The following is a 25,230-nucleotide window of genomic DNA, read 5'->3' on the forward strand; positions in this document are numbered from 1 at the left end:
GTGTTGTTCCTCCAACCTGAATGTGGCTTCATCTTTACCGTAGAGGAGGCCGTGAATAGACTTATCAGAATAGGAATGGAATGTGGAATTAAAATGTGTGGCCACTGGGAGATCCTGCTTTCTCTGGCAGACAGAGCGTAGCCATTCAGCGAAACGATCTCCCAGTCTGCGTGAAGTCTCGCCAATATATAGAAGGCCACATTGGGAGCACTGGACGCAGTTTATCACTCCTGCCGACCCACAGGTGAAGTGTCGCCTCACCTGGAAGGACTGCCTGGGGCCCTGAATGGTAGTGAGGGAGTAAGTGTAAGGGCATGTGTAGCACTTGTTCCGCTTACAAGGATAAGTGCCAGGAGGGAGATCGGTGGGGAGGGATGGGGGGGGAGATGAATGGACAAGGGAGTTGCGTAGGGTGCGATCCCTGCGGAAAGCCGGGGGGTGGGGGAGGGAAAGATGTGTTTAGTGGTGGGATCCCGTTGGAGGTGGCAGAAGTTACGGAAAATAATATGCTGGACCTGGGGGCTGGTGGGGTGGTAGGTGAGGACAAGGGGAACACTATTCCTAGTGGGGTGGCGGGAGGATGGAGTGAGAGCATCCACTGGTAGATGATTGTTTGTATAAACTATAGTTAGTTATTGTAATCTGAGTAATTCATTGAGATATTGGCCTTTCTCACATCAGAAAAATGAATTAAAAGGAATGGAGTATTACAAGGATGTTGAGGAAATCCAGAATGTGGAGGCGATTGAAATGCTGAGTGTATGTGTACAGTTCTTCAATGACAGGAGAGTGGAAGGCTTTGATTGTTCAACGTGTTCAACAAGAGAAGTGGAGCAAACATAATGAATGCTGGAGGTGGGAAAACTACAAGGAACCACTGTGAAAGACAATATTAACTCACACTTGGAGGGTCAAGGGGTTCATGAAGGGAGAGGCAGCAGAGCATATTGAAGACAAATCATGTTTGACTCATTTGGCTGAACTTGCTGATAAAGAATAGAGGTGGCTGATCGGTGTGCAGCAGAAACTGTACAGATAGATTGTTGCAAGACGTTTATCAGTTGAATAAGGTATCTGCTCAATTTAGGCAGTTTGGGAAAGAGAACCAAAATGCTACTTTGACCTTTGTGAATGGACCTGGGTGATATGTAGCTGTGAATGTTCCTAAACTATTTGGTTTAGACAACAATTAAAATGATAAGAAAGCACAACTGAAAGAATCCACAATGCAACAAATGGCTTTCTGTTGCTTTTTGACAATAACTGGAAAAAAGGATTTTGTCACATTTTGCTGATGTTTAATGTTGTGTCATCAGAACAACAAGAAACTGCCTAGTGAGACCTTTCTACCCTGCATATAAATACCAACTCATGTTAGACTGTGAAACATTCAGCTGGTTACCAGACTCACTGTATTCAAAATGGGAAAGGCAAGGACTACTCAGTAAATGAACTAAATGAGAATTCTTCATGAACACCTGAGCAACTATTAACACAAATATGTTTCTTCCCACAGATCATCTTCTACGAGGACAGGAACTTCCAGGGTCGGCACTATGAGTGCAGCTCCGACTGTGCCGACCTCTCCCCTTACTTCAGCCGCTGTAACTCCATCCGTGTCGAGAGTGACCGGTGGGTGTTGTACGAGAGACCCAACTACATGGGATACCAGTATGTCCTGAGCAGGGGAGAGTATCCTGACTACCAGCGCTGGATGGGATTCAATGACACAATCAGGTCCTGTCGCAGTTACCCATATGTAAGTAGCAATTTCTTTTTCAGGGAATTTGATCTTTTGCAGTTTGGCTTTGCTGATGGAGAATTTGCCTCACAAGCACCTACTGGGTATCAAATATGCCTGAGATTATTAATATGAAGGGCATTTCAAGGCATAGGAGGCAGTAGTGTTGGGTCTCGTAAAGAGAATTAAGTTGGATAAATCCCCAGTCCTTGATGGGATATAGCCCAGGTTATTGAGAGAGGCAAGAACTGAGATTGCTGGGACCTTGACCAACATTTTTGGATCTTTTTTAGCTATTTAGAGTTTCGCAACAGTTTTGGTCGTCGAGGCTTTGGAGAGGGTGCAGAGGAGGATTGTCAATAATGCTGTCAGAATGAGAAGACGTGCTATAACGAAAGGGTGGACAATCTTGTGTGGTTTTCTTTGCAGCAGTGAAGGCTGAGGGGGAGATCTGAGAGAAGTTTCTAAGCTTATCAGAGGTATCGATAGAGTAGACAGACAGTATCATTGGCCCACAGTTAAAAAATATAATACCAGAGGACATGAATATGTTTTAAGATCTAAATGCAGAATTTCTCATATTTTCTCCTGGGTTTTTCTTTAACATATTTGAACCAGTAGTAATGCCAGTTGGAGACATTGCTGAGGCAGATAGTTAGTGAAATGATCAAATTGCATCTGACTTTATTTCCCATTGATGTAAATGTCCAGCCTGTGAATTAGTGTTCAGATGTAGTGTATAGTCAGAGAATAGTCTATAAAACATAACTAAAACAGTGTTTCCTATTCCAGTACCGAGGTGGAAACTACAGGATTAGGATTTACAAGAGGCCTGACTTTGCAGGGCAGATGATGGAATTCATGGATGACTGTCCCTCTGTCTACGATCGATTCCGTTACTGTGACATTCCATCACCTGTCAGGTGATGGATGGTTACTGGATCTTCTATGAACATCCCAACTACAGAGGCCGACAGTACTTCCTGAGACCCGGGGAATACAGGAGATACAGTGACTGGGGTGGCTGCAACTCAATGATCGGGTCCTTCAGGCGTATGAGGGACTTCTAAAAGTGGCTCTTGAAAATCTGATTTTATTTTGTTGTAATATTTATGGAGGTAGTAAAATACCTTTGATGACACTATCAGCTCACTTGGTTCAGTTATCCTGATCCCACTGGAAATCCCAGTAGGACAGTAATCATAATCTGAGGACCACATTAACTTGTTTTACCACAGTTGGTTCCAGTTAACAGATAACATTATGATGACTCATAGGAGGCTGAAAAATGTACACTGAATAGGAAGTTGTTCTTTGCCTCTTGTGTTATTGTATCCATTGTGTGGCATTGAGCTCCATTTCTGAGTTTATTTCCAGTGAATTTAATGAGTACAAATATCTATCTTTATGAATTCCATGATTCTGCTGGTTTGTGAAATGACTTCACCAAAAGTCACCTTTTTGTTTTACAAAACATGATGAATTCTACCAAAGTTGAGACCAGTGTAAACAACAAGAACACATGGACAGAAATCTGCTGGATAGCTGGAACATATCTATGATTCTCTGTGAGTCCGCATTGTGAAGGATGGAATTTGATGTGGAATGATTTGAAGCTGTAGAATCTTCTAAGGAAAGTTAACTGAAAAAGAAATAAGCAAGCATTATTTAATCCTTAGTAAACACAGATTAAAAGAATATAATAAGACTAAAAAGTAAGTTTTGGAGAGGATGGTGAATCTCTGAGATTGTCTATCTCAGAATGTTGAAGAGGTGGCTCATTTGGGATATTGAAAGAGAAGCAGAAGCACTTTTAGAAAGTCAAGATATGGGGAAATGGCCCATTTTAGGAGCAGATTCTGGTGGTGTGGCAATAACTTCTTACAAATTAAGACTATATTTGTCTGAAAGAAATATGGAAAGTGTGTAGTAGTTTAGCATAGAAGCACAATCTGAGTTATAATTGAAGTTCATCAAATCCACATGTTTTTGGCCGTTTTCACTTAAGATGGAATTAAATCAAAGCAGAGTGTTGTTTAGGGTTTTAATTCTGAAGGTAGAGTTAATAGATATTAGAGCAAGGTTTTTTGCTTTGGCAATGAGCAGCGATTACTATTACTTTGGGAAGCTTTCCTCATGGCTTGTTGAGGGATGCTAATGTAAAGATAGAAGAACCTTTTTTACATTAAAGTTACTTTTCTGTGTTCTTTGGAGTAGAATGAAAGATGATCTTATTGAAACAAATGACTGCCTAAACCACATATCCAGTTTAATGTTGAGATCTTTCCATCACTATGGGCTTTGAAAAAGTTGTCATAGCTACAATTATTTAAAGTTGAGGTATTGAGAAATTTATTCTCACTCAAACTGGCAAACCAATAACCCAGTAAAGTTACAGCGAATTTATCTGTTGTGTCATCTCATAGAATTGCCTGAAATAATAATCTCAGATGTAACCTCCTTAACAATATGATTTCCCCAAAGTGAAGGAAACCGATGGATGACATTAGAGAGGTTTTTAAAATTATGAGAAGCCTGTGGAAGATAAAGTATTTTTCACAGGGTAGAGGAGACTAAAATGAGAGGACATAGATTTAGGATGTGAGGGAAAAGAGGGGACCTGAGGGGCACATTTTTCCCACAGAGTGTGGTGGGTATATGGAACAAGCTACCGGTGGAACTTGTAATGGTCGGTACAATTTCACTGTTTAAAAAGTATTTAGACAGGTACATGGATAGTAAATATGAAGCAATGCAGGCAAGTTGGTCCTGAAGAGGTGAACAAATCGGTCAGCATGGATAAGGTCAGCAACCACATGGAAACATCTCCACCTGGAAGTTTCTTCCAAGCCACACTCACACAATTGAAGATATGAAAACAGCTGAAGTTACATTGGATATTTTTAAAGCTGTTATAAAAAAACTAACAACTGGAAAAGTACCGACAGTGATAATAGTCATAATTATTGGCATAAAAATTTACTTGCTTTCATTTGTACCTATTAACACATATCAATAATTTTTTCAAAAATCTTGAAAGAGTACCCGAATTTTTGACAGAAGGTAAAACATAACTCTTACCAAAAAGAGAAATCACAAATGACTCATTAAAATATTGTCCTATTACTTGTTTACAAACTATAAGTAAAATTGTAACTTCATGCATCTCATAACCAATCACCACTCACTTAGATATCCACTATATACCTACAGAAGAACAGCAAGGATGCCTTAAGGTCATGAAAGGATGTAAAGAACAACTGATAATAGATGCTGTAATTCCAAATCAAGCCTGGAGCAACAGCAAAAATCTTTCATGTTGCTATATTGACCAGTAAAAAGCATTTGATTCTGTTCCACATTCATAGTTAACTGAACTTCCTAACACAGTATATATAAACTACACCCAATACTTGTGTAATTCCTACATCAGATGAAGCATTGGTGCACTCTATCTATTGACAATTAAAAAAGAACAGCAATCGTTATCAAAATAAACCAATGCATTTATTAGGGCAACTCCCTAAGCCCATTGATTTTGTCTAGCTCTCTAATTTACTGAATTGGATGAAAATAGTGTATCCAATCAGAAACAACCAAACGAATTACACCTTGACACACCTTCTATTCATGGATGATTTGAAATTAAACGCTCCATCATCCGTAAAGCTAAAGCAATTAAATCAAATAGTAGAACTATTTTTGAATGATATGAACTTGAACTTCAGACTGGATTAGCACAGAATATAAAGAAAACTGCAATAAAGGTCATAGAATACAAAACAGAGCAGCTGGATACAAAAGGATGAATATGAAACATTTAAGTATTTGGGATATCAACCGCAGACCAAATAAATCATAGTACAATAAAGGGAAAACTTGCAACAGGATTTTCTTCAAAGCTGAAGAAAATTTGCCAGACAGAGCTCAATAGTAAAACTACAACAACAGCAGTAAACACTTCTGCTTGGACATAATTTCAAGTCCACATTGGGTAAAACTTGAATGTAAATCCGTACAAGGGTTCTCACTGGGTTCTATTTCAGGGACTTTGCTTCCCTTTGCTCTTTCTAAATTGCATAAACAACTGGATAATCCAATAGTTAAATATACTTTACGAATATGGTTTCAATTTCAAAAAATGTTTGGGTTGAATCAATTTATTTTAGTAAGTCTTATTACATCTAATTTTTTTTTCAACCCTCTATTACGGATCAAGCCTATTTGGTTTGGAAAACCAAGGGTACATTACGATTTTGTGATCTATTTTTGGATAACTGTTTCATGTCCTTTGAACAATTATCTAATAAATATAGTTCACCTGTGGCTCTCCGTAGCTGTTTGCATGCTACAGCGGCCATACCCCGGGCAACGACTTCGACAAGCTGGCTAAACCAGGCGAGAGTAGCCGATGGGTCTCAAACCCTGGGTGAGATAGGGAGTTGTCTATCCCAGCATGTGAAGACAGACTCTGGCGGATTGAGCGGACGAGACCAATGGAAGCTCCAACGGTCAAGAAGGTGGTCTCTGCAAATGTGGTGGAATGTGTAGAGCAGGAAAAGACACAGAAGACTTCCTGGTCATCCACTACGCCTAGTCCCATTTCCAGCCATCTCGACTCTGTCTTGCCACTGGATCCAGATGGGAATTGGGAAGAGAGAGTGAGGCTGACGCTGCACAGCTCTCCCTCACTTAAATCCAAATCACGCGTTAGTCTCGACACCATCATAATGGCGTCGAGGTCCCCATCGATGTCAATGGACGAACAGCAGTAGTAATAAATATAATTTGCCTAGATCACATTTCTTTAGATATTTACAGATTAGAAAATTTTTAAATACTGTTCTTCCTACCTTTCCAAATCTATATCTGTAGTGTTCTCGTGCAGTGTGCTGAAACTCTGACTAAACACCAAGTTAAACCGGATCCAATGAAGACAGAGTCGTAGTAAGGTTAAACATTTACTGTTCACTCTTCCACATTAACATCGTATGGTGAAAACTGTTGATAAAAAATACAAACATATACAGCGTCTGTTTCATTCTGGAGACCACCCGCACTCTCTTCTTTTAGCAAGTGTCTCCAGCTGCCCCGAGTAGTGGGCGAGGGGGGTCGTGTCAAACTGCCCTCGGGCTCGAGCTGACCCCGCGTTTGAAATTGAAAAGCCGGCACGTGCACTGCCCCAACCGCCGCTTCCTTAACAGAAACCATGTTAATATTTTTATTTCAAATACATTCTTTTGAACTTATGGCGTTGCTTCTATAATGTTTCTTTGTGGGTAGAAACGGAGCTCTTCACGATCATGCTGCACGCATGACACCCATCTTCACACCTTCTTCGAAGCGAAGTTACACACAAGACGCAGTGAAACCAGAGGTGATGTCATCACATGCCGTGATATACCATAGACAATGAATTTACCTTTGTTAAACTGTAACATAGTTATCAACTTTTAACTTTAACTAGAAAATAGTTACAAACAAATCATTTAAACCGTAGAGCCAACAAAGTCAAATAAATGTCTTAAGGGCAGCACACTCCCCGCCTGACCTTTGTAAGGTCACTATAAACATGGTATAGAACTTTAGTCTCCAGATCAGTCTTTAGGTAGAAGTAGAACAGCCTCTGTAACTGGTCTCAGGTTTCCTTTTCAGGGTACGTTGCAAAGATGTGAACCGGTTGACTGCCTGCTCTTTGTTGTTTGGCAAGCGCTGGCGCGGTTCTCTGAACGGTAGTGGGGTGACCCAGTTGTTTGCTTCGTCTCTAAAGACCTTTGTGTCCATTATTTTTAAGAAGATGGCATCTTTTACTGATGGAGCAAGTTTATTATCGTGCTTAGTTTGAGTGAAGACTGACTGTCCCAGTGTCTTCTCAGTTACTGTACTATGCTCGTGCCTTTGTTGTGCTTCCTTGATACACATAACACTTGTGGAGGGCTGAGAAGTTGAATGGCGGCCTCTTTCTAGCACATTAGTCTTGAGCGTGTTAACTGTCGGTTTGTGTATGTTGCCAGGGCACACCTCTCCTATCACCACCCAGCGCAGATCCAGACGTTGGACGAAGGAGGTGTTGTGTGGTACATTGACCTGCTGCCTGACTTTGTGCACCCTAAGAACGTCTCTTCCGAGTAGCAGGAGTATTTCTGCTTCCGGATCCAGTTCTGGGATGTGCTTGGCAATGTGGTGGAGATGGGGCTGGTGTAGCACTGCTCTTGGTGTCGGAATCTCAGATCGGTTGTTCAAGATCTCATTGCACACTAAGAGTGGAGGGAGACTGATGACGACTTTGCCATCCAGCGACTCGAGCTGGAAGCCTTCTGCCTTCCTGCCATATGTTTCTGCGATGCCAGAGCAAGTTCTGAGGTAGTATGGGAATGGATTACACTTTACGCTGAACAACTTGAAGAACTCTGGTCTCACTAGTGAGCGGTTGCTCTGGTCCTCCAGAATTACATAGGGTTTGATGGCCTTGCCTTTGGCTCCCTTAGGGTATGCCTTAGTGAGGCAGATCTTTGAGCACGAATGGCTCAACTGACCTGGACTACAAACTTCTGACAATAGTTGTATCAGCGTGATGCTCTCCCTCCCTGCCATCCTCTTGTAGGAGTGGAGGAGCCTTGGCAGTTTGCGGTGACGGGCCGGGATGCATGGCTCCATCGTGATTAGTACTGTTACATTCCGAGCACTTTACGTGGAACGTACACTCTTTAGCGAGGTGGGAGGTAGAGGAACAGCACTTAAAACATATTCTGTTTTCCTTGAGAAGGGCCTTTCTTTCGCCAAAGGGTTTGTTTCGAAACATTCTGCATTTTTTGAGGGGGTGAGGTTTGTTGTGCAATGGACAATTCTTGCTAGGGTCATCGTCGATTGCGGAGACTTCGGTTTTATGCACTGAGACGGGTTTATTGATGACAAAATTGTTCAAAATGGGTTCGACTGGCTTGGTGTGAGTTGTGGTGCTGCCTTGATTCATGAAACTAGTGTCGTTTCGCCTCTTTGCCTCCTTGCACACAAACCTACTAAAATACTCAAAGGCAGGGATCGACCACCATTCTCTTCTTTGTACTCTGAGCCAACAGACACCCATCTTTCCTGCAGCCCAAACGGAAGCTTGTCCAAAATTGGTCCAACTCCACGTGAGATATTCAGATACGACAGGCCACTTAAATACCCGTCTTCTTTAGCACCTTGAAGCTCCATGAGTAAATCTCCGAATTCTCGTAATTTAGTGTGGTCTTTGGTTGACACCCTAGGAAAATTGTCCAGCCATTGAAATAGCACCCTCTCAATAATCTCAGGGTCCGCATAGCAGTCCCAAAGTCTCTTCCATGCTTTGTGTAAGGCTAGTTTGGGGTTACTGATGTAAACTGAGCATATGCATTTCACCTGTTCACTTGATTCCTTTCCCAGCCACTTAGTCATAAGGTCCAACTCTTGGTTTGCTATGAGCTGGACTCCGTCGATGGCACTGGTGAATGAGGAGTACCACGCATGGTAATTTTTAGGCTTATCGTCAAACTGGTACAGTCCTGAATTGACGAGGTCTCGTCACGCTAAATACTGTGCCAAGGGTTCTGCTGCAGGTGGCGTGCTAGCTGGGGGAATGTGTTGGGGAACATATGACTGAGCGTGTACGTTCATGATGTGATTTGGTGTTCTGACTTCAGCCTTTGTTTCTGTTCTCGCCGGATCTGGTAAGTTTGGTGTCGGGAAGTATTCGTAATCAGCGCCTTCATACTTGAGTTTGTGGCAAGGGTGCAATTGTGAGTTGTCTTCCCCAGGTGGACCTATTATGGCAATTTTTGGTTTACCAATGACAGAACCAATTCATCTAACCTCTTCAGCTTGTCAGATGATTGCATTTGTTACATTAATGGCTAGAATATCCATTTTGCTGAATTGGAAAGAGATTAATCCTCCTACTACATTTCGTTGGTTCTCTCAAACTATGTTGTGCTTAAATTTAGAAAAAATTAGGAGCGTCATTTATGATCCTTCTATTAAATTCGAAAAGACTTGGAGGCCATTTATTCAACACTTCCATATGATGTAATTTGACCTTTTCCAAACCTATTCTATTAATTTAAAATATATGAAGAGAGGAGCGGAGTTAATGACACTAATGGTCCTATTTGATGTAACATTACAGCCCATGTCTTTTTCTTTTATTCGTTTAGTTGCTTAGTATTGTTTAGTTTAGTTTTTTGGGGGGTATTTTGTTTTTTTCCTTTATTTTTTCTATGCTACTTTTACTTTTTTTTACTTATATTTGTATTCTTATTTTGCAAGACTTTGGGAGTTTTTATATCCATGTGTTAATTGAGTTTATACTTTTATAAGCTAATTATTAATAATGTAAACCCAGTAGCTTTGTATTAATATTATGCTATGTTTAACATTTTGATATCAATTAAAAAATTGGAAAAGAAAAGAACACTTCTGCTATACCCATATTTACATATTCTTTTGACATGATATCTTGGTGCGAATCTGATCTGCATAATTTACAAAGAAAAATAAGAACTGAAATGAGAAATTTTAGAAAACACTATGCGCACTCGAGCACATTTTGAGTAACTCTACCTAGGACTGAAGGAGGAAGTGGAATATCCGACATAAAAAATTTACACAACAGATGGGTAAAACTCCTACGGATATAGTTTCATTAACAAAAACAGGATTCAGCATTCTATGTGAGCATATGTAATCCTGATAAGAAGTACACACAACTAAACTTAAATGAATGCACAAGCCAGGTAAATGAAGAAGTTATCACTATAGAAGAAAAAGTTAACCAATAGAAGAGCATGATCCTCCATGGAAGACATCGCCATGATCTGAGCAGACAAGATGTTGAAATGAAAGCATGGAGCACCTGTCTCAGAGTCGGAGACCTCTTCCGAGAAACAGAGGAGTTCCTTGTGCCAATATAGGACCAGCAGGTTAACACAAAAGTTATCAAAAATACATAATAAAAAAACAACAAATTCAGGATGATAAAAAAGGAAAATGCCAAGAGAAATCAGAAACAATCCTGCAGCAGTTTAACTCAGTCTGATTACTTGCACAGGCACAATCAAGTAGCAAGAATCATACACCAAAATCAAGCTTTAAAATACAACCTCATAAAAGATACCATGCCTTACTATAAATACAAGCGTGATCAAATTTCACATCAAAGTTCTGCAAGATATATTGTGACTGATGTCATAAGCAATGTGTATCAAGACCACGAGAAGAAGAGTCCGTGAAAGTGAGTCCATCAGTTGTGGGATCAGTTTAATGATGGGCAAGTGAAGTTGAGTGAAGTTATCTCCTCTGGTTCAAGAACCTGATCCTTGAGAAGTAATAACTGTTCCTAAATCTGATAGTGTGAGTCCTAAGGCTTCTGTACCTTTTTCTTGATTGCAACAGTGAGAAGAGAGTGGGTGGTGGGGTCCCCTGACGATGGATGATGCTTTCTTCTGACAATCCTCTGTGTAGATGTGCTCAATGATGGGGAGGGTTTTACTTATGATGGACTGGGTCGTATCCATTACTTGTAGTACAAGGGCATTGGTGTTTCAATACCAGCCTATGATACAGCCAGTCAATATTCTCTCTACCATACATCTGTGGAAGCGTCATTCCAAATCTTTGCAAATCTCTAAGTAAGTAAAGGTTCTGTCGTGCTTTCTTTGTAATTGGACAGCACTGATCAACCACCTCTATTCTTTCATCATTAAATTCAGCCTGATGAGTCATATGTGATTTGTCTTCAATAATCCCTGCTGGGCAGAGGACAGGTCCTTTGAAATTGTAACACTGAAGAATTTAAAGTTGATGATCCTTTCTACTTCTGATTCCTCCGATGAGGCCTGGCTCATAGACCTCCAGTTTCCTCCTCCTGAAGTCAATAATCTGCACTTAGGTCTTGCTGACTTTGAGTAAGAGGTTGCTGCTGTGGGACCACGCAGCCAGATTTTCAATCTTTTTTCTATATGCTGATTCATTACCACCTTTGACATGGCTGATGACATTCAAGTCAGCAGCAAACTAAAACCTGACGTTGGAGCTGTGCTTAGCCACACAATCATAAGTGTGAAGTGTGTAGAGCTGGGGGCTAAGCACACAGCCTCGAGGTGCGCCTGTGCTGATGGAGATTATGGAGGAAAATTTGTTGTCAATCCAAATTGACTGGTGTTTGCAAGTGAGTAAATCAAGGATCCAATTACACAAGGTGTTATTGAGGCCAAGGTCTTAAAGCTTATTGGTTAGTTTTGAGGGGATGATAGTATTGAATGCTGAGCTGTGGTCAATAAGGAGCATCCTGTTACACGCATCTTTGCTGTCCAGATGTTCTAGGATGTAGTAAAGAGCCAATGAAATGGAATCTGCTGTGGACCTGCTGTGCCAGTAGGCAAACTGAGGCAGATTTAAAAGGCTTCCCAAGCAGGAGTTGATATTTTTCATCATCAACCTCCCAAAGCACATCATCACAGTGGATGTAAGTGCTCCTGGACAATAGTCATTGAGGGAAGTTAGCATATTCTTCTTAGGCACAGACATAATTGAAGCTTGCTTAAGGCTGGTGAGTACCTCAGACTGCCGCAGTGAGAAGTTAAAGATCTCATTGAACACTCCAGGCAGCTGATCAGACAGCACAGGTCTTTAGTACATGGCAGGTCCCCATTGAAGTTGGATGGCCTCTGTAGGTTCATCCACATGATGGAGGCTCTCACTTTGGCCTCAGAGACTGAAAACACAGGGTCATCAGGGGATGTGGGTGTTCATGATGGTTTCTCCATGTTTTGATGGTCAAAATGAGCATAGAAGACACTGAGCTCATTTGGAAGTGAATCCCTGCTTCACCCATGTCTTGCTTTCACTTTGTACGAAGAGATAGATTTCATCCCCTGCCACAGCTGACGAGCATCCTTCAGTGATTCAAGTTTCGCCTGGAACTGCCACTTCTCTCGTGAGATGGCTTTCCAGATATCGTACATGGATCTCTTGTAACTTTCTTGGTTGTAAGACTTGAATGCCTCAGATCTGGGTCTCAGCCGATTGTGGATCTCATAGTTCATCCAGAGCTTCTGGTTGGGGAAGAATCTAAATGATTTTGTGCAAGCACACTCATCTATAATTGCTTTATAAACCACCAGCTTATCTGAGGCAATTATTGATTGATTGGCCTTTCTCACATCAGTAAAATGAATTAAAAGGAATGCGATATCACAAGTGTGGTGAGGAAATCCAGAACGTGGAGGTAATTGAAATGTTGAGTGTATGTGTAGAGTTCTTCAATGACAGGAGAGTGGAAGGCTTTGACTGTTCAACGTGTTCAGCAAGAGAAGTGGAGCAAACATAATGAATGTCAGAGGTGGGAAAACTACAAGGAACCACTGCGAAAGGCAATATTAACTCTCACTTGGAGGATCAAGTGAGTTATGAAGGGAGAGGCAGCAGAGATTATTGAAGGTGAATCACATTTGACGCATCTGGCTTCATTCACTGGTTTAAGAATAGAGGTGGCTGATCAGGGTTGTGTAGCAGAAACAATACAGATTGGTTGTCAAAAGATGTTTGTCAGTTTAATAAGGTGTCTCCTCAATTTAGGCAGTTTCAGAAAGAGAACCAAAATGCTATTTTGAACTTTGTGAATTGACCTGGGTGATTAGTAGCTGTGAATGTTCCTGAACTGTTTGGTTTAAACAATTAAAATGATAAGAAAGCAAACTGAAAGAATCTACAATGCAACAAATGTCTTTCTGTTGTTTTTTGACAATAAATGAAAAAAAAGATTTTGTCACATTTTGCTGATGTTTAATGTTGTGTCATCAGAAAAACAAGAAACTGCCTAGTGAGGCCTTTCTACCCTGCATATAAATACCAACTTGTGTTAGGCTGTGAAACATTCAGCTGGTTACCAGACTCACTGTATTCAAAATGGGAAAGGCAAGGACTACTCAGAAAATGAACTAAATGAGAATTCTTCATGAACACCTGAGCAACTATTAACACAGATATGTTTCTTCCCACAGATCATCTTCTACGAGGACAGGAACTTCCAGGGTCGGCACTATGAGTGCAGCTCCGACTGTGCCGACCTCTCCCCTTACTTCAGCCGCTGTAACTCCATCCATGTCGAGAGTGACTGGTGGGTGTTGTACGAGAGACCCAACTGCATGGGATACCAGTATGTCCTGAGCAGGGGAGAGTATCCTGACTACCAGCGCTGGATGGGATTCAATGACACAATCAGGTCGTGTCGCACCTACACTTATGTAAGTTTCAGTTTTTTTAGGGTGTTTGATCTTTTGCAGTTTGGGTCTGAAAATGGAGAATTTGCCTAGCCAGTGCCTAATGGGTATCAAATATGCCTGAGTGTATTAATATGCTCAGGCATTCCGAAGTGAAGGAGAAGGTAGTGTTAGTTCCCTTAAAGAGCAAGAATGTGGATAAGTCCCCAGGGCCTGAAGGGATATACCCCTGGCTATTGAGAGAGACAAGAAATGAGATTGCTGGGACCTTGACCAACATATTCATTTCTATTCTAGCCATCAGGAGTTTTGCATACAGTCTTGTTTGCACCATTATGGGAAGTATGCCGAGAATTTGGAGAGGGTGCAGAGGAAACTTGTCAGGATTCTGCCAGAAGTAGAGGGCATGTGCTATAACAAGAGGTTGCAATAGGCTGGGTTGATTCCTTTGGCATGCCGAAGACTGAGGGGAGATCTGATAGATGTTTATCAGATAATGAGAGGTATAGATAAAGGAGACGGACAGCATATTTTGGCCATGGTTCAAATACCAGAGGGTATGCATTTTACGTGAGAGTATATAAGTTCAAAGGAGACGTGAGGGGTAATTTTTTGCACAGAGTGGTGGGTGTCTGGAATGTGTAGCCCCGAGTGATGTTAAAGGCAGCTACATCAGGGACTTCTAGATGATGTTTAGTTAAGCAAATGAATGTAAGGGAAGTTGAAGGATATGAACATTGTTTAAGCAGAAGGGATTAGTTAGTTTAATTTAATTTAATTTAATATAGTTAGTGAAATCATCAAATTGTATCTGACTTTATTTCCCAGTCTGTGAATTAGTGTTCAGATGTCATTTATAATATGTGAATTCTCTACAAAACATCATTACTAAAGTTCAATGTTTCCTATTCCAGTACCGGGGTGGAAACTACAGGATAAGGATTTACGAGAGGCCTGACTTCAGAGGGCAGATGATGGAATTCGTGGATGACTGTCCCTCTGTCTACGATCGTTTCCGTTACCGTGACATCCACTCCTGTCAGGTGATGGATGGTTACTGGATCTTCTATGAATATCCCAACTACAGAGGCCGACAGTACTTCCTGAGACCCGGGGAATACAGGAGATACAGTGACTGGGGTGGCTACAACTCAATGATTGGGTCCTTCAGGCGCATGAGGGACTTCTAAAAGTGGCTCTTGAAAATCTGATTTTAACCTGTTGAAATATTTAAGGATGCAATAAAATATCTTTGATGAAACTATCAGCTCATTTGGTTCATTTCTTCTGATTCCACTGGAAATCACAATAGAACAGTAATCAGGATCTGAGTACCACATTAAGTTGTTTTACACAGTTGGTTCCAGTTAACAGATAACATTATTATGATTCACAGGAGACTGAAAAATATGAGCTGAATAACAAGTTGGTCTTTGCTTCTTGAGTTATTGTGTCCATTGTGTGGCATTGAGCTCCATTTCTGAATTTATTTCCAGTGAATTTATTGAGTATAAATATCTGTCTTTATGAGTTCCATGATTCTGATGGTTTTGTGAAATGACTTCACAAACGTACGAACAACATAAATAGAGACATGGAGTTAAACAGCACATAAAGCAGCAGTTTTACAAAACACAATGACTTCTACCGAAGTTGAGACCAGTGTTAACAACAGGTTCTGTATGATTCTACAGGTTCTATGATTCTGTACGGGTCAGCATTGTGAAGGATGGAGGTTGAGTCGAAATTGATTTGGAATGATTTGAAGTTGTAGAATTTTCTACAGAAATTTAACAAAATAAGAAATAAGAATGAATTCTTTAAACCTCAATAAACAGAGATCTGAAATATCGCAATGGGACTGAACTGGAAGTCTTGAAGAGGATAGAACTGTCTATCCCAGGGGTTGTAGAGGCAGATCATTGGATATTGAAAGAGAAAGTCGAAACACGTTTGGGAAGTCAAGATATGGGGTATTTGGCCCAGAAGAAGAAAGGAGCAGGTTCTGGTGGTGCAGTAATAACTTCTTACCACTTCATACTATCATTGTATGAAAGAGATGCAGGAAGTATTTAGCTTAGAAGCATGATCTGAGGTAAAATTGAAGCCCATCAGATCCACATATTGTTAGTGTTTTTCAGTTAACCTAGAATTAAGTCCATGCATAGTGATGTGAAGGGCTTTAATTCTGGCTTGCTGAGGGATGCTAATGTTAGGACAGATGAACCTTTTGAGTTCTTTTGAGTTGAGTGAAGGATGATCTTATTGAAACAAATAGCACTGATTTGTTGGGTGTTGTATATCTCCTTTGGAGGTAAATAAGGTGGTCAGTATTTTGGTTCAAAACCCACTATCAGGACTGAGAATGCAAAGAGATAACTAGTATTAGAGGCAATGGAGAGGGGTGAGGCAGGGGCTGGTGGGCAACAGGTGAAACTAGGTGAGGAGGGGGATGATGGGCAGATGGAGCCAGGTGTGTGGAGGGGTCAGGGTGGAGTTTGCGAGACCAGTGGGAAATAGGTACAAAACGATAGGGCGAGAGGAGAAAATAAGAGCAGGTGGAGCCGGGTGGAGGAAAACTCAAGGTAGAGAAAGAGGCTGGAAGGTGAAAAGCAGACATACAAAAGGCTGCAGGTACTGGAATCTGAGAAGGGAGGGATAATGGAGCAATATTTTGTGTGCATTCAGATAACAGTCCTTTACTTCTGAAGTTTTTTCCATTTCTCCTTCTCTAACTCCAGCTGGAGGTCGACCCTTTTCACAGTCTGATTACGCATATCGCTATTAGAACCATAGAACCATAGAACACTACAACAGAGAAGACAGGCCATTCAGCCCTTCTAGTCTGTGCCGAAACTTTATTCCGCTAGTCCCATTGACCTGCACCCAGTCCATAACCCTCCAGACCTCTCCCACCCATGTATCTATCCAATTTATTCTTAAAACTTAAGAGTGAGCCTGCATTTACCATGTCAGATGGCAGCTTGTTCCACACTCCCACCACGCTCTGAGTGAAGAAGTTCCCCCTAATGTTCCCCCAAATGTTTCCCTTTTCACCCTAAAGCCATGTCCTCTCATATTTATCTCTCCTAATCTAAGTAGAAAGAGCCTACTCGCATTTACTCTGTCTATACCCTCATAATTTTGTAAATCTCTATCAAATCTCTCCTCTTTCTTCTACACTCCAAGGAATAAAGTCCTAACCTCTTTAATCTTTCCCTGTAATTCAACTCCTGAAGACCTGGCAACATCCTAGTAAATCTTCTCTGCACTCTTTCAATCTTACTAATAGCCTTCCTATAGTTAGGTGACCAGAACTGCACGCAATACTCAAAATTTGGCCTCACCAATGTCTTATACAACCTCAGCATAACATCCCAACTCCTATACTCAGTACTTTGATTTATGAATGCCAGGATGCCAAAAGCTTTCTTTACAATCCTGTCTACCTGTGACACCACTTTCAGGGAATTATGTATCTGAACTCCCCGATCCCTTTGTTCCTCTGCACTCCTCAGTGCCCTACCATTTACTGTGTATGTCCTACCTTGATTTGTCCTTCCAAAATGCAACACCTCACACTTGTCTGCATTAAATTGCATCTGCCATTTTCTGGCCCATTTTTCCAGTTGGTCCAGATCCCCCTGCAAGCTGTGAAAGCCTTCCTCACTGCCCACAATGCCTCCAGTCTTAGTGTCATCAGCAAACTTGCTGATCCAATTTACCACATTATCATCTAGATCATTGATATAGACAACAAACAACAATGGTCCCAGCACAGGTCCCTGAAGCACACCACTAGCCACAGGCCTCCAGTCTGAGAAGCAATCATCCACTACCACTCTCTGTCTTCTCCCACACAGCCAATTTTGAATCCAGTTTACAACCTCTCCATGGATACCTCGTGTCTGAACCTTCTGAACTAACCTCTCATGTGGGACCTTATCAAAGGCTTTACTAAAGTCCGTGTAGACAACATCCACCGCCTTTCCTTCATCCACTTTCTTGATAACCTCCTCGAAAAATTGTACAAGATTTGTTAAACACGATCTACCACGCACAAAGTAAGGCAGCAAGCACCTCCTCCTCTTTAACATCTATATGTTCCATGACACTACTGCTTGTTTCCCTTCCTTCCATATATGTTATGCCAGTTTTCTGAGTAAATACTGATGCAAAAAACCTGTTTAAGATCTCCCCCATCTCGTGAGGTTCCACGCATAGACGACTTACTATTTTTCTTTCTCCTTAACTTTCTGAATTCCCCCAACACTCCCTATTGCCACCTGAACAAGAAGTCCTTGCACCTCACAATCAGGTGACAGGTGGATTCTGGCACCCATCTCATTCTCCACTCCCCCTTCGGTTTATATCCCACCATCTCACCTGGATGCACCAGTCAGTTCTTCGTGTGGCCCCTCTCTCCATAATTTTATACTGGCTACATCCCCTCTATCTTGCAGTCCAGATAGAAATATCAACTGCCCATGTCCTTCCCCAGAAGCTGCTTGGTCACTGGGCTTCTCCAGTCTTTTGCATGTTTCACCAATTCCATGTTGTTCAACCATTTTGGAAAGGAGAAATAAATCTGAAGTATCTGATACTGATGCACGAAGCACTCACAAGAGTAATGAATGAGGAGTGAGGGTAAATGTTATAGGCTTAAGGACAATGGAGAATCACATCTTCTTCTGAAGAAGAATTTTGGGTCCCCAAACTCAATCACTCATCAGATGATTTAGAAACATTAACTTCAGTAAGTGGTGTTAATGTCTTCTGTGCAGGCACTAGAAAGTTTATAGAAGGGATTTTTGAAAAATTACAGAATTGGTAAAATTGCAGAAGGAAGGATGGAAGGAAAATCCAGGAAAATGCAAATCCTCTGACTAAATGTCACATCTCAGGAAATGAGTGGACTAGTTCATCAGTGTTTGAACAGATATATCTGATTGAAGAGATCGTAGGTTTAGAAAAAATAGGACTTATCCCAAAATACAGTTTCACCATGGGCACATCCCTGTCCTCCATTAGGGATATCTTCAAGAGCCTTTGCCTCAAGAAGGTGGCATTCTTGAACCATATTAAGGAACCTCACCATCCAGGAAAGGCCTCTTCGCATTACTACTTTCAAGGAGTGTGTACAGGACACTAAAAGATCCACACACAACTTCTTCCATTTCACCATCAGATTTCGGATCAGTATGTGGACTCACAAGCATCACATCATTATTTACTTTTTTCACTATTCATTTACTTTTGAATCCTCTGAGTGCTCAGGTTTGCTTCTATATCTGAGGGGTGTGTTGATTGTTAGATTAATTCGCCCTGGTAACTTGTCTCATATGTGCAGGTGAGTCACAACTTGGGGGAAATGATGAGTAAAATATGGAGAGTTTTGAAAATGGGATCAATGAAGGATTAGTGCAGGTGGGTGATCAATAGTCAGCACTAACACAGTAGGCCAGAGGACCTCCTTCCATGTTGTATATCTGTCTAAGAGCAGGGGCCCACAGAGGTGTGGCAGGAGCTGAAGATGATCAGATCAATAATGAATTACATGCCCAGTGTGTGTATGGTTAAAATTTATCTCCACAGAGATAGCATCTAAGATGAGAAACAATCATGAGTTAAGGTCAATATTGTTCCAAACCATGAGATTCAAGTACCATTTTGTATATTTTATACAATTTAATACCAATACAAAAATAAATGAATGACAATGATAATTGCTTTGCAAAGGGTATTTTATTTTCTGAAATACATTCTCAGAATAATATCTTGCTTATTGAGTGTAAACTAGAAGTCCCTCATGCGCCTGAAGGACCCGATCATTGAGTTGCAGCCGCCCCAGTCACTGTATCTCCTGTATTCCCCGGGTCTCAGGAAGTACTGTCGGCCTCTATAGTTGGGATGTTCATAGAAGATCCAGTAACCATCCATCACCTGACAGGAGTGGATGTCACGGTAACGGAAACGATCGTAGACAGAGGGACAGTCATCCATGAATTCCATCATCTGCCCTCCGAAGTCAGGCCTCTCGTAAATCCTCATCCTGTAGGTGCCTCCTCGGTACTGGAATAGAGGATTTTAATGAATCTTTAATACAGTATAATCATGTCAAAAATGTGTACAATATACTGTAGATATTATATATAGATGCAGTCGTACCAATCCTCTATAATGATCAATAATTAATTATATTTCAGGACTATCCTTAATGAAATAATATGGAGAAAATTTATCTCTACATTGGGGACAGTTAAACTATAGACAATTGTGATTAAGAATGATATAGTTCACTGTTTCTACAGGAGACGGTGAAGAACCACACAATTTCATAAATATACATTAAAAATAAATTATTTGCTGTTGATCACATGAAAGGTATTTTAAGGATGTTAATACATCCTCTTTCTTCTTTTCCAATATTTTTTGTTGATTTCGATATAGAAGAATACAGAGTTCAAGAGAATACATATTATAAAACAAAAAAAAATATAATAGTACCAGATACAGTATATTGAATCACATTAATGAACTCCTTACTCTATATTCAATATAATCACATGAAAGTGTGTATGACAGAATTATGTTTCTGAAGTAGAGGCACCTTTTGCATATCTAAAAAGTTTAATACCTGGTTGAAGAGCAAGCTCTGGAGTTTTGAATATAGTATTACCAAAAAGAACAAGTTTTAAGGATTTAGTTCCACATAGAGATAATATGAGTCACTTAATGTAAAAGTTGTGTTAGAAGATGTACGTAAGTGCTGGTCTGTGTCTGTAAATAAGATGGTTTCTTAATATAAAAGAGATTGCAAGTTGATCTGTGGACTTAGAACCTGACTTCTTCATTGGTTTGTGTTACTTGACAAAAGTGAACCTGATCATCTTGAAAGTATTTGTAAATTATGGGAGAGGACAAATTGCTTCAACATAGAGTGAACATGGATTCAAACAACCTATTTCCATGCTTTAACCTCACTGTGACCTATGAAATCATGCAATTAAAAAGGGAGAATTGTGTAATCCAGTTCACACACAGCTTGATTCAGTGAATTAGGTGTTTCTGAACCAAACTCTGCACAGATGCATGAAAGGAGGCCACTCATCCCACTGAATCCTTGATAGACAATTTTTTCTTCTTTCCATCCTCTTACTATCTCTTATACGATAAATGGCATAGATGAAATGGATAGCCAGAGATATTTTCCCAGGGTGGTAATGGCTAACATGAGGGCTTATAATTTACAGAAGTAGGACAAAAGTATAGGGGATACATCAGAGGTGCTTTTTCCTACAGCACAGTGCAATAGGCCTGTACTGTGCTGTATAGTTCCATGTTTTCCACTCTCTGCCCATGATGGGTTACAGCACATCTAGAGTAATAGAGCACAAAGGTGGCTCTTCGGCCCAAAAGGTATGTGCTGACCACAATGCTCATCTCTCATTTGCCTACGTTTGACCCTTACCCTCTGATTAATTTTTCTTTGTTTTGTATTTTTTGTATTACAGACGTCTCAGACATCAATGTCCAGGTGTTATAGCTGCATTCATGTCATTGTATAAAACCATCACAAACTGACCAAATATTCTATGTGGCCCAATTAGACCTGAATAAAGGAGATACAAGAGATGGCAGATCCTGGAATCTCGATCAACACAGAAGGTACTGGAAGATCTCAGACAATCAGGCAGCCTCTATGGAAGGAACTTAACAGACAACATTTCAGGATGAGACCCTTTATCAAGACCAGCAAATGCTGGCTGACTGGCTGAGATCGCCCAGAATCTTGTGCGTTGACATTAATAAAGGTTCAGCATAAAAAGTCAAAGATGATAAATGTTACCTTTGTTTCTCTTGAAATGGTTGCTGTTAGATCTAATGTTTTTCCAAAATTTTCTGCTTTTCATTTCATATCCCAGCAACTGCAAGTTTCTATTTGTTTTTGATTCAGCATAACTTTTCTGCTCTATATTTAACACAGCTATTTACGGAGCCCAAGATGACACGATGACAAATATTTTGCTCACACCTTTTAATACGTCCTGATTCTCTGTCCCTACACCTCCTCTCCCCACCTTGGAATTGAGCAATTAAGTCTTCATTGCTTCTCCGCATTTGTTGGGAATCTCTCCACTGCTATTCCAGTTTCACCATACCCTGTGTGCTCTGCCATCTCCCATTCAGAAGCTCTACCCTGGTACATTCCCTTTAGGTTGGCATGAGCTAAATCCAGCCAGGTCTGCATCCTATTTGCCACCTGCATTCTGGGTCACTCTGTCACCTCTGCACATCTCACTACCGCCCACAACCGCTCTGTCCTGGTGGGTTTTTCCTCTGTCTTCTCAGCCTGGTCACACTTCACCCTACCCCATGCCCTGCCTCATCAGCCCACACCTCTTCACATTGCCCGCCATATCTGTTTTGGTGGCAACTTCACTCTGTTCACCCAACACAGTCTTTCCGACCTTCACCCTTTCAGGTCTGTTTTAATTGCACTCCGTGTCATCCTGCTGCCTCTTCATTCCCCTTTGATGCCCGCTGCCCCTGTGCCCTGCGGAGTTCGCTCTCACTTTGTTTTGCCTTCATCCTCACCAGTGCACTGGTTCATCAGTACGCATCTTCTCACATTGTCCCTGCTCACGGGCTCAGGTAGATACTTTGTGATTGCAGAGTTTCTGTCACTGTCACTGTCACAAACCTCAAACCTGACTAACCTATAGGTAAAATACATCTCTTCACTATCCTTTCAATGCTTCTAATAAACATCTTCCCATCCACATCAGATTCAGAATGGTTCATGAAGCCACAAACACTGCCTTACTATTTCTCTTTCACACTATTTATTTGCTTTTTGTAAACTATACTAGTTTCTATATCTTGCACTGCACTGCTGCTACAAATCAACACATTTCACAACTTAAGTCAGTGATAATAAATCTGATTTTGACTCTGATTGTTGGTTGTGCCCTCACAATCACAGATACAGATCTGTCTGTCAAAAGCAACAGGACTTTCAGCCTTCACAACAGATTCACTATTTTCCTGTATCAACTTCATTTCTGTTGATCAATTTAACAATATTTACTGACTTCAAACTTGGCCCCAAATGCCAGCAGCTAACTCTAGCATTCACAGCAGTTTAACATTTCAGAGAAAGAGCTTGTGCACAAGTGTAATTATTGCAAATCTCAGCCATTTTCTAGCGGTGTGCCAAGTGGCATGGAATATCTCAGTCACCAACAGCAACTTACAGGTGGGTAACTGCGACAGGACTTGATACAGTCATTAAATCCCATCCAGCGCTGGTATTCAGGATACTCTCCCCTGCTCAGGACATACTGGTATCCCATGTAGTTGGGTCTCTCGTACAACACCCACCAGTCACTCTCGACACGGATGGAGTTACAGCGGCTGAAGTAAGGGGAGAGGTCGGCACAGTCGGAGCTGCACTCATAGTGCCGACCCTGGAAGTTCCTGTCCTCGTAGAAGATGATCTGTGGGAAGAAATAAATAGCTTAAATCAGACTGGGGACACATGATGGTTACAATATAATTCACAAAATGAAAAGTGGTCTTGCCTTTCCCATTGTGGTGTACGGTCAATAACCAACTGACTACATGTAACTGTAACTGGGTATTTATATACTGGACAGAAAGGCATTTACAGCAATGCCTTTGTAATGTAAATGACGCAAACCTGAGGTCAGCAGAAAACAACATATGTCCCGTGAATGCTGAAAAAGCACCTGAGGATACGAGACGTGTCAGCGATCCAGTGATTGTTTTTGTTTTGCAGCAGGCAATTTAATTCTACAATGCAGTAAATCAGCCTTTTTCTTTCTACACTTTCATTCTAGAGTTTCAAAAAGTCATAACACTGAGATACATCGTAGAATCACAGTCAAAGAACAGAATATTCGGCCCACGCAAATCCATGGCAACCATCAACCACCAATGTACACTAATCCTAAATTAATCCCAGTACTTTATTCCCCCCACATTCTCATTAACTTCTCCTGAATTTTACTACTAATTTACACACTGGGAACAATTTCCTGTGGCCAATTAAGACAATAAGAAATTGGAGAAAATCAGGTCACTCGTCCCATCAATACTGCTCCTTTATTCCATCATGGCTGATTTATTATCCCTCTCAACCCCATTCTTATGCCTTCTCAAGGTAATCTTTGATGCCCAAACTAATCAAGAAATAATTAACCTTCACCTTCAATATACCCAATGCTTAGCTTGTACAGCCTTCTCTGGTAATGAATTCCACAAATTCACCAGCTTCTGGCTAAAGAAACTTTTCCTAATCTCTGTTCTAAATGGATGTTCCTATATTCTGAGGATTTTCACTCTGATCCTAAACTCACCCACTATAGGAAACATCCTCTCCACATCCAGTCGATCTAGGCCTTTCAATATTTGATAGGTTTCAATAAGATAACTCCCCATTCTTCTAATTCCAATGAGTCCTGGACCAGAGGCATCTAATGCCCCTTATATATTAACCTTTCCATTCCTGGGATCATTCTTGTGAACCCCCTCTGGGCCCCTCTAATGTCAGCACATCTTTTCTTCAATAAGGGGCTGAAACTGCTTACAATTCTCCAAGTGCAGTGCAACTGATGCCTCACAAAGCCTCAGGATTACATCCTTGTTTTTTTCATTCTAGTCCCCTCAAAATGAATGCTAACATTTCATTTGCCTTCCTTACTACCGGCTCAATCTGCAAGTTAACCTTTCAGGAATCCTGCATGAGGACCCCCAAGTCCCTTTGCACCTGGATTTTTTGTACTTTCTCCTCATTTACAAAATAGTCCGCATCTTTATTCCTTCTACCAAAATGAATGATCATGCCCATCCCTACAACTGCAGTATATTCCATCTGCCACTTCTTTGCCCATTCTCCCAATCTGTCTATGTCCTTCTGCAGACCCCTGTTTTGTCAACACTACATGCCCCTCCACCTCTGTCAGGCCTGCACAGGAAGGCACCTCCCAGTCTCCACACCTGCCATTCATTTCCGGCTCATCACCTGCAGTCTATCTAAACCCAGCTCTCATGCCCAGCCCTTGTCCACATCAAACTGGCCAGTCTCAGCCAGTTACTCCTAGCCCTTGTCCACATCAAACTGGCCAGTCTCAGCCAGTTACTCCTAGCCTTCAGTTACCTTATTGCCTGTTGTGTTAAGTATTCACTCTCTCTTATTTTGTGGCTCAATCTGGCTTGTTATTT

The 25,230-nt window shown here is 41.1% G+C and overlaps 2 protein-coding genes and 1 pseudogene across 3 annotated transcripts; 2 read left to right on the top strand and 1 right to left on the bottom strand.

Moving 5' to 3' along the window:
• The first annotated feature begins 699 nt into the window (after nt 1-699).
• On the top strand, nt 700-2,811 carry LOC140198750 (gamma-crystallin S-1-like; annotated as a pseudogene).
• Nucleotides 2,812-11,233: 8,422 nt separating this feature from the next.
• LOC140199439 (gamma-crystallin S-1-like) lies at nt 11,234-15,173 on the top strand. Its single transcript, XM_072261540.1, has 3 exons — nt 11,234-11,245; nt 13,765-14,007; nt 14,898-15,173. The coding sequence occupies exons 1-3, from the start codon at nt 11,234-11,236 to the stop codon at nt 15,171-15,173; spliced, it is 531 nt and encodes a 176-aa protein (XP_072117641.1).
• A 4,606-nt stretch (nt 15,174-19,779) lies between these two features.
• Nucleotides 19,780-24,098, bottom strand: LOC140199442 (gamma-crystallin S-1-like). Of its 2 annotated transcripts, none has more exons than XM_072261543.1 (3): nt 24,090-24,098; nt 23,241-23,483; nt 19,780-20,055 (listed from the first exon to the last, which is right to left on the bottom strand). In XM_072261543.1, exons 1-3 carry the CDS (start codon nt 24,096-24,098, stop codon nt 19,780-19,782), a joined length of 528 nt encoding a protein of 175 aa, XP_072117644.1. The 2 variants fall into 2 exon arrangements, with proteins under 2 accessions (XP_072117644.1, XP_072117645.1); XM_072261544.1 differs by having other exon boundaries at nt 19,780-20,048; nt 23,237-23,483.
• Between the last annotated feature and the right edge of the window lie 1,132 nt (nt 24,099-25,230).

Source organism: Mobula birostris, chromosome 6 (assembly GCF_030028105.1).
Source record: "Mobula birostris isolate sMobBir1 chromosome 6, sMobBir1.hap1, whole genome shotgun sequence".
NCBI lineage: Eukaryota > Metazoa > Chordata > Chondrichthyes > Myliobatiformes > Myliobatidae > Mobula > Mobula birostris.

Bases quoted from the DNA above. Each gene is read 5' to 3' on its own strand.
- LOC140199439 (XM_072261540.1), top strand. The intron at 14,008-14,897 runs GTAAGTTTCAGT...TTCCTATTCCAG, and splicing joins CGTGTCGCACCTACACTTAT to TACCGGGGTGGAAACTACAG.
- LOC140199442 (XM_072261543.1), bottom strand. The intron at 20,056-23,240 runs GTAAGTTGCTGT...CCTCTATTCCAG, and splicing joins CCTGTCGCAGTTACCCACCT to TACCGAGGAGGCACCTACAG.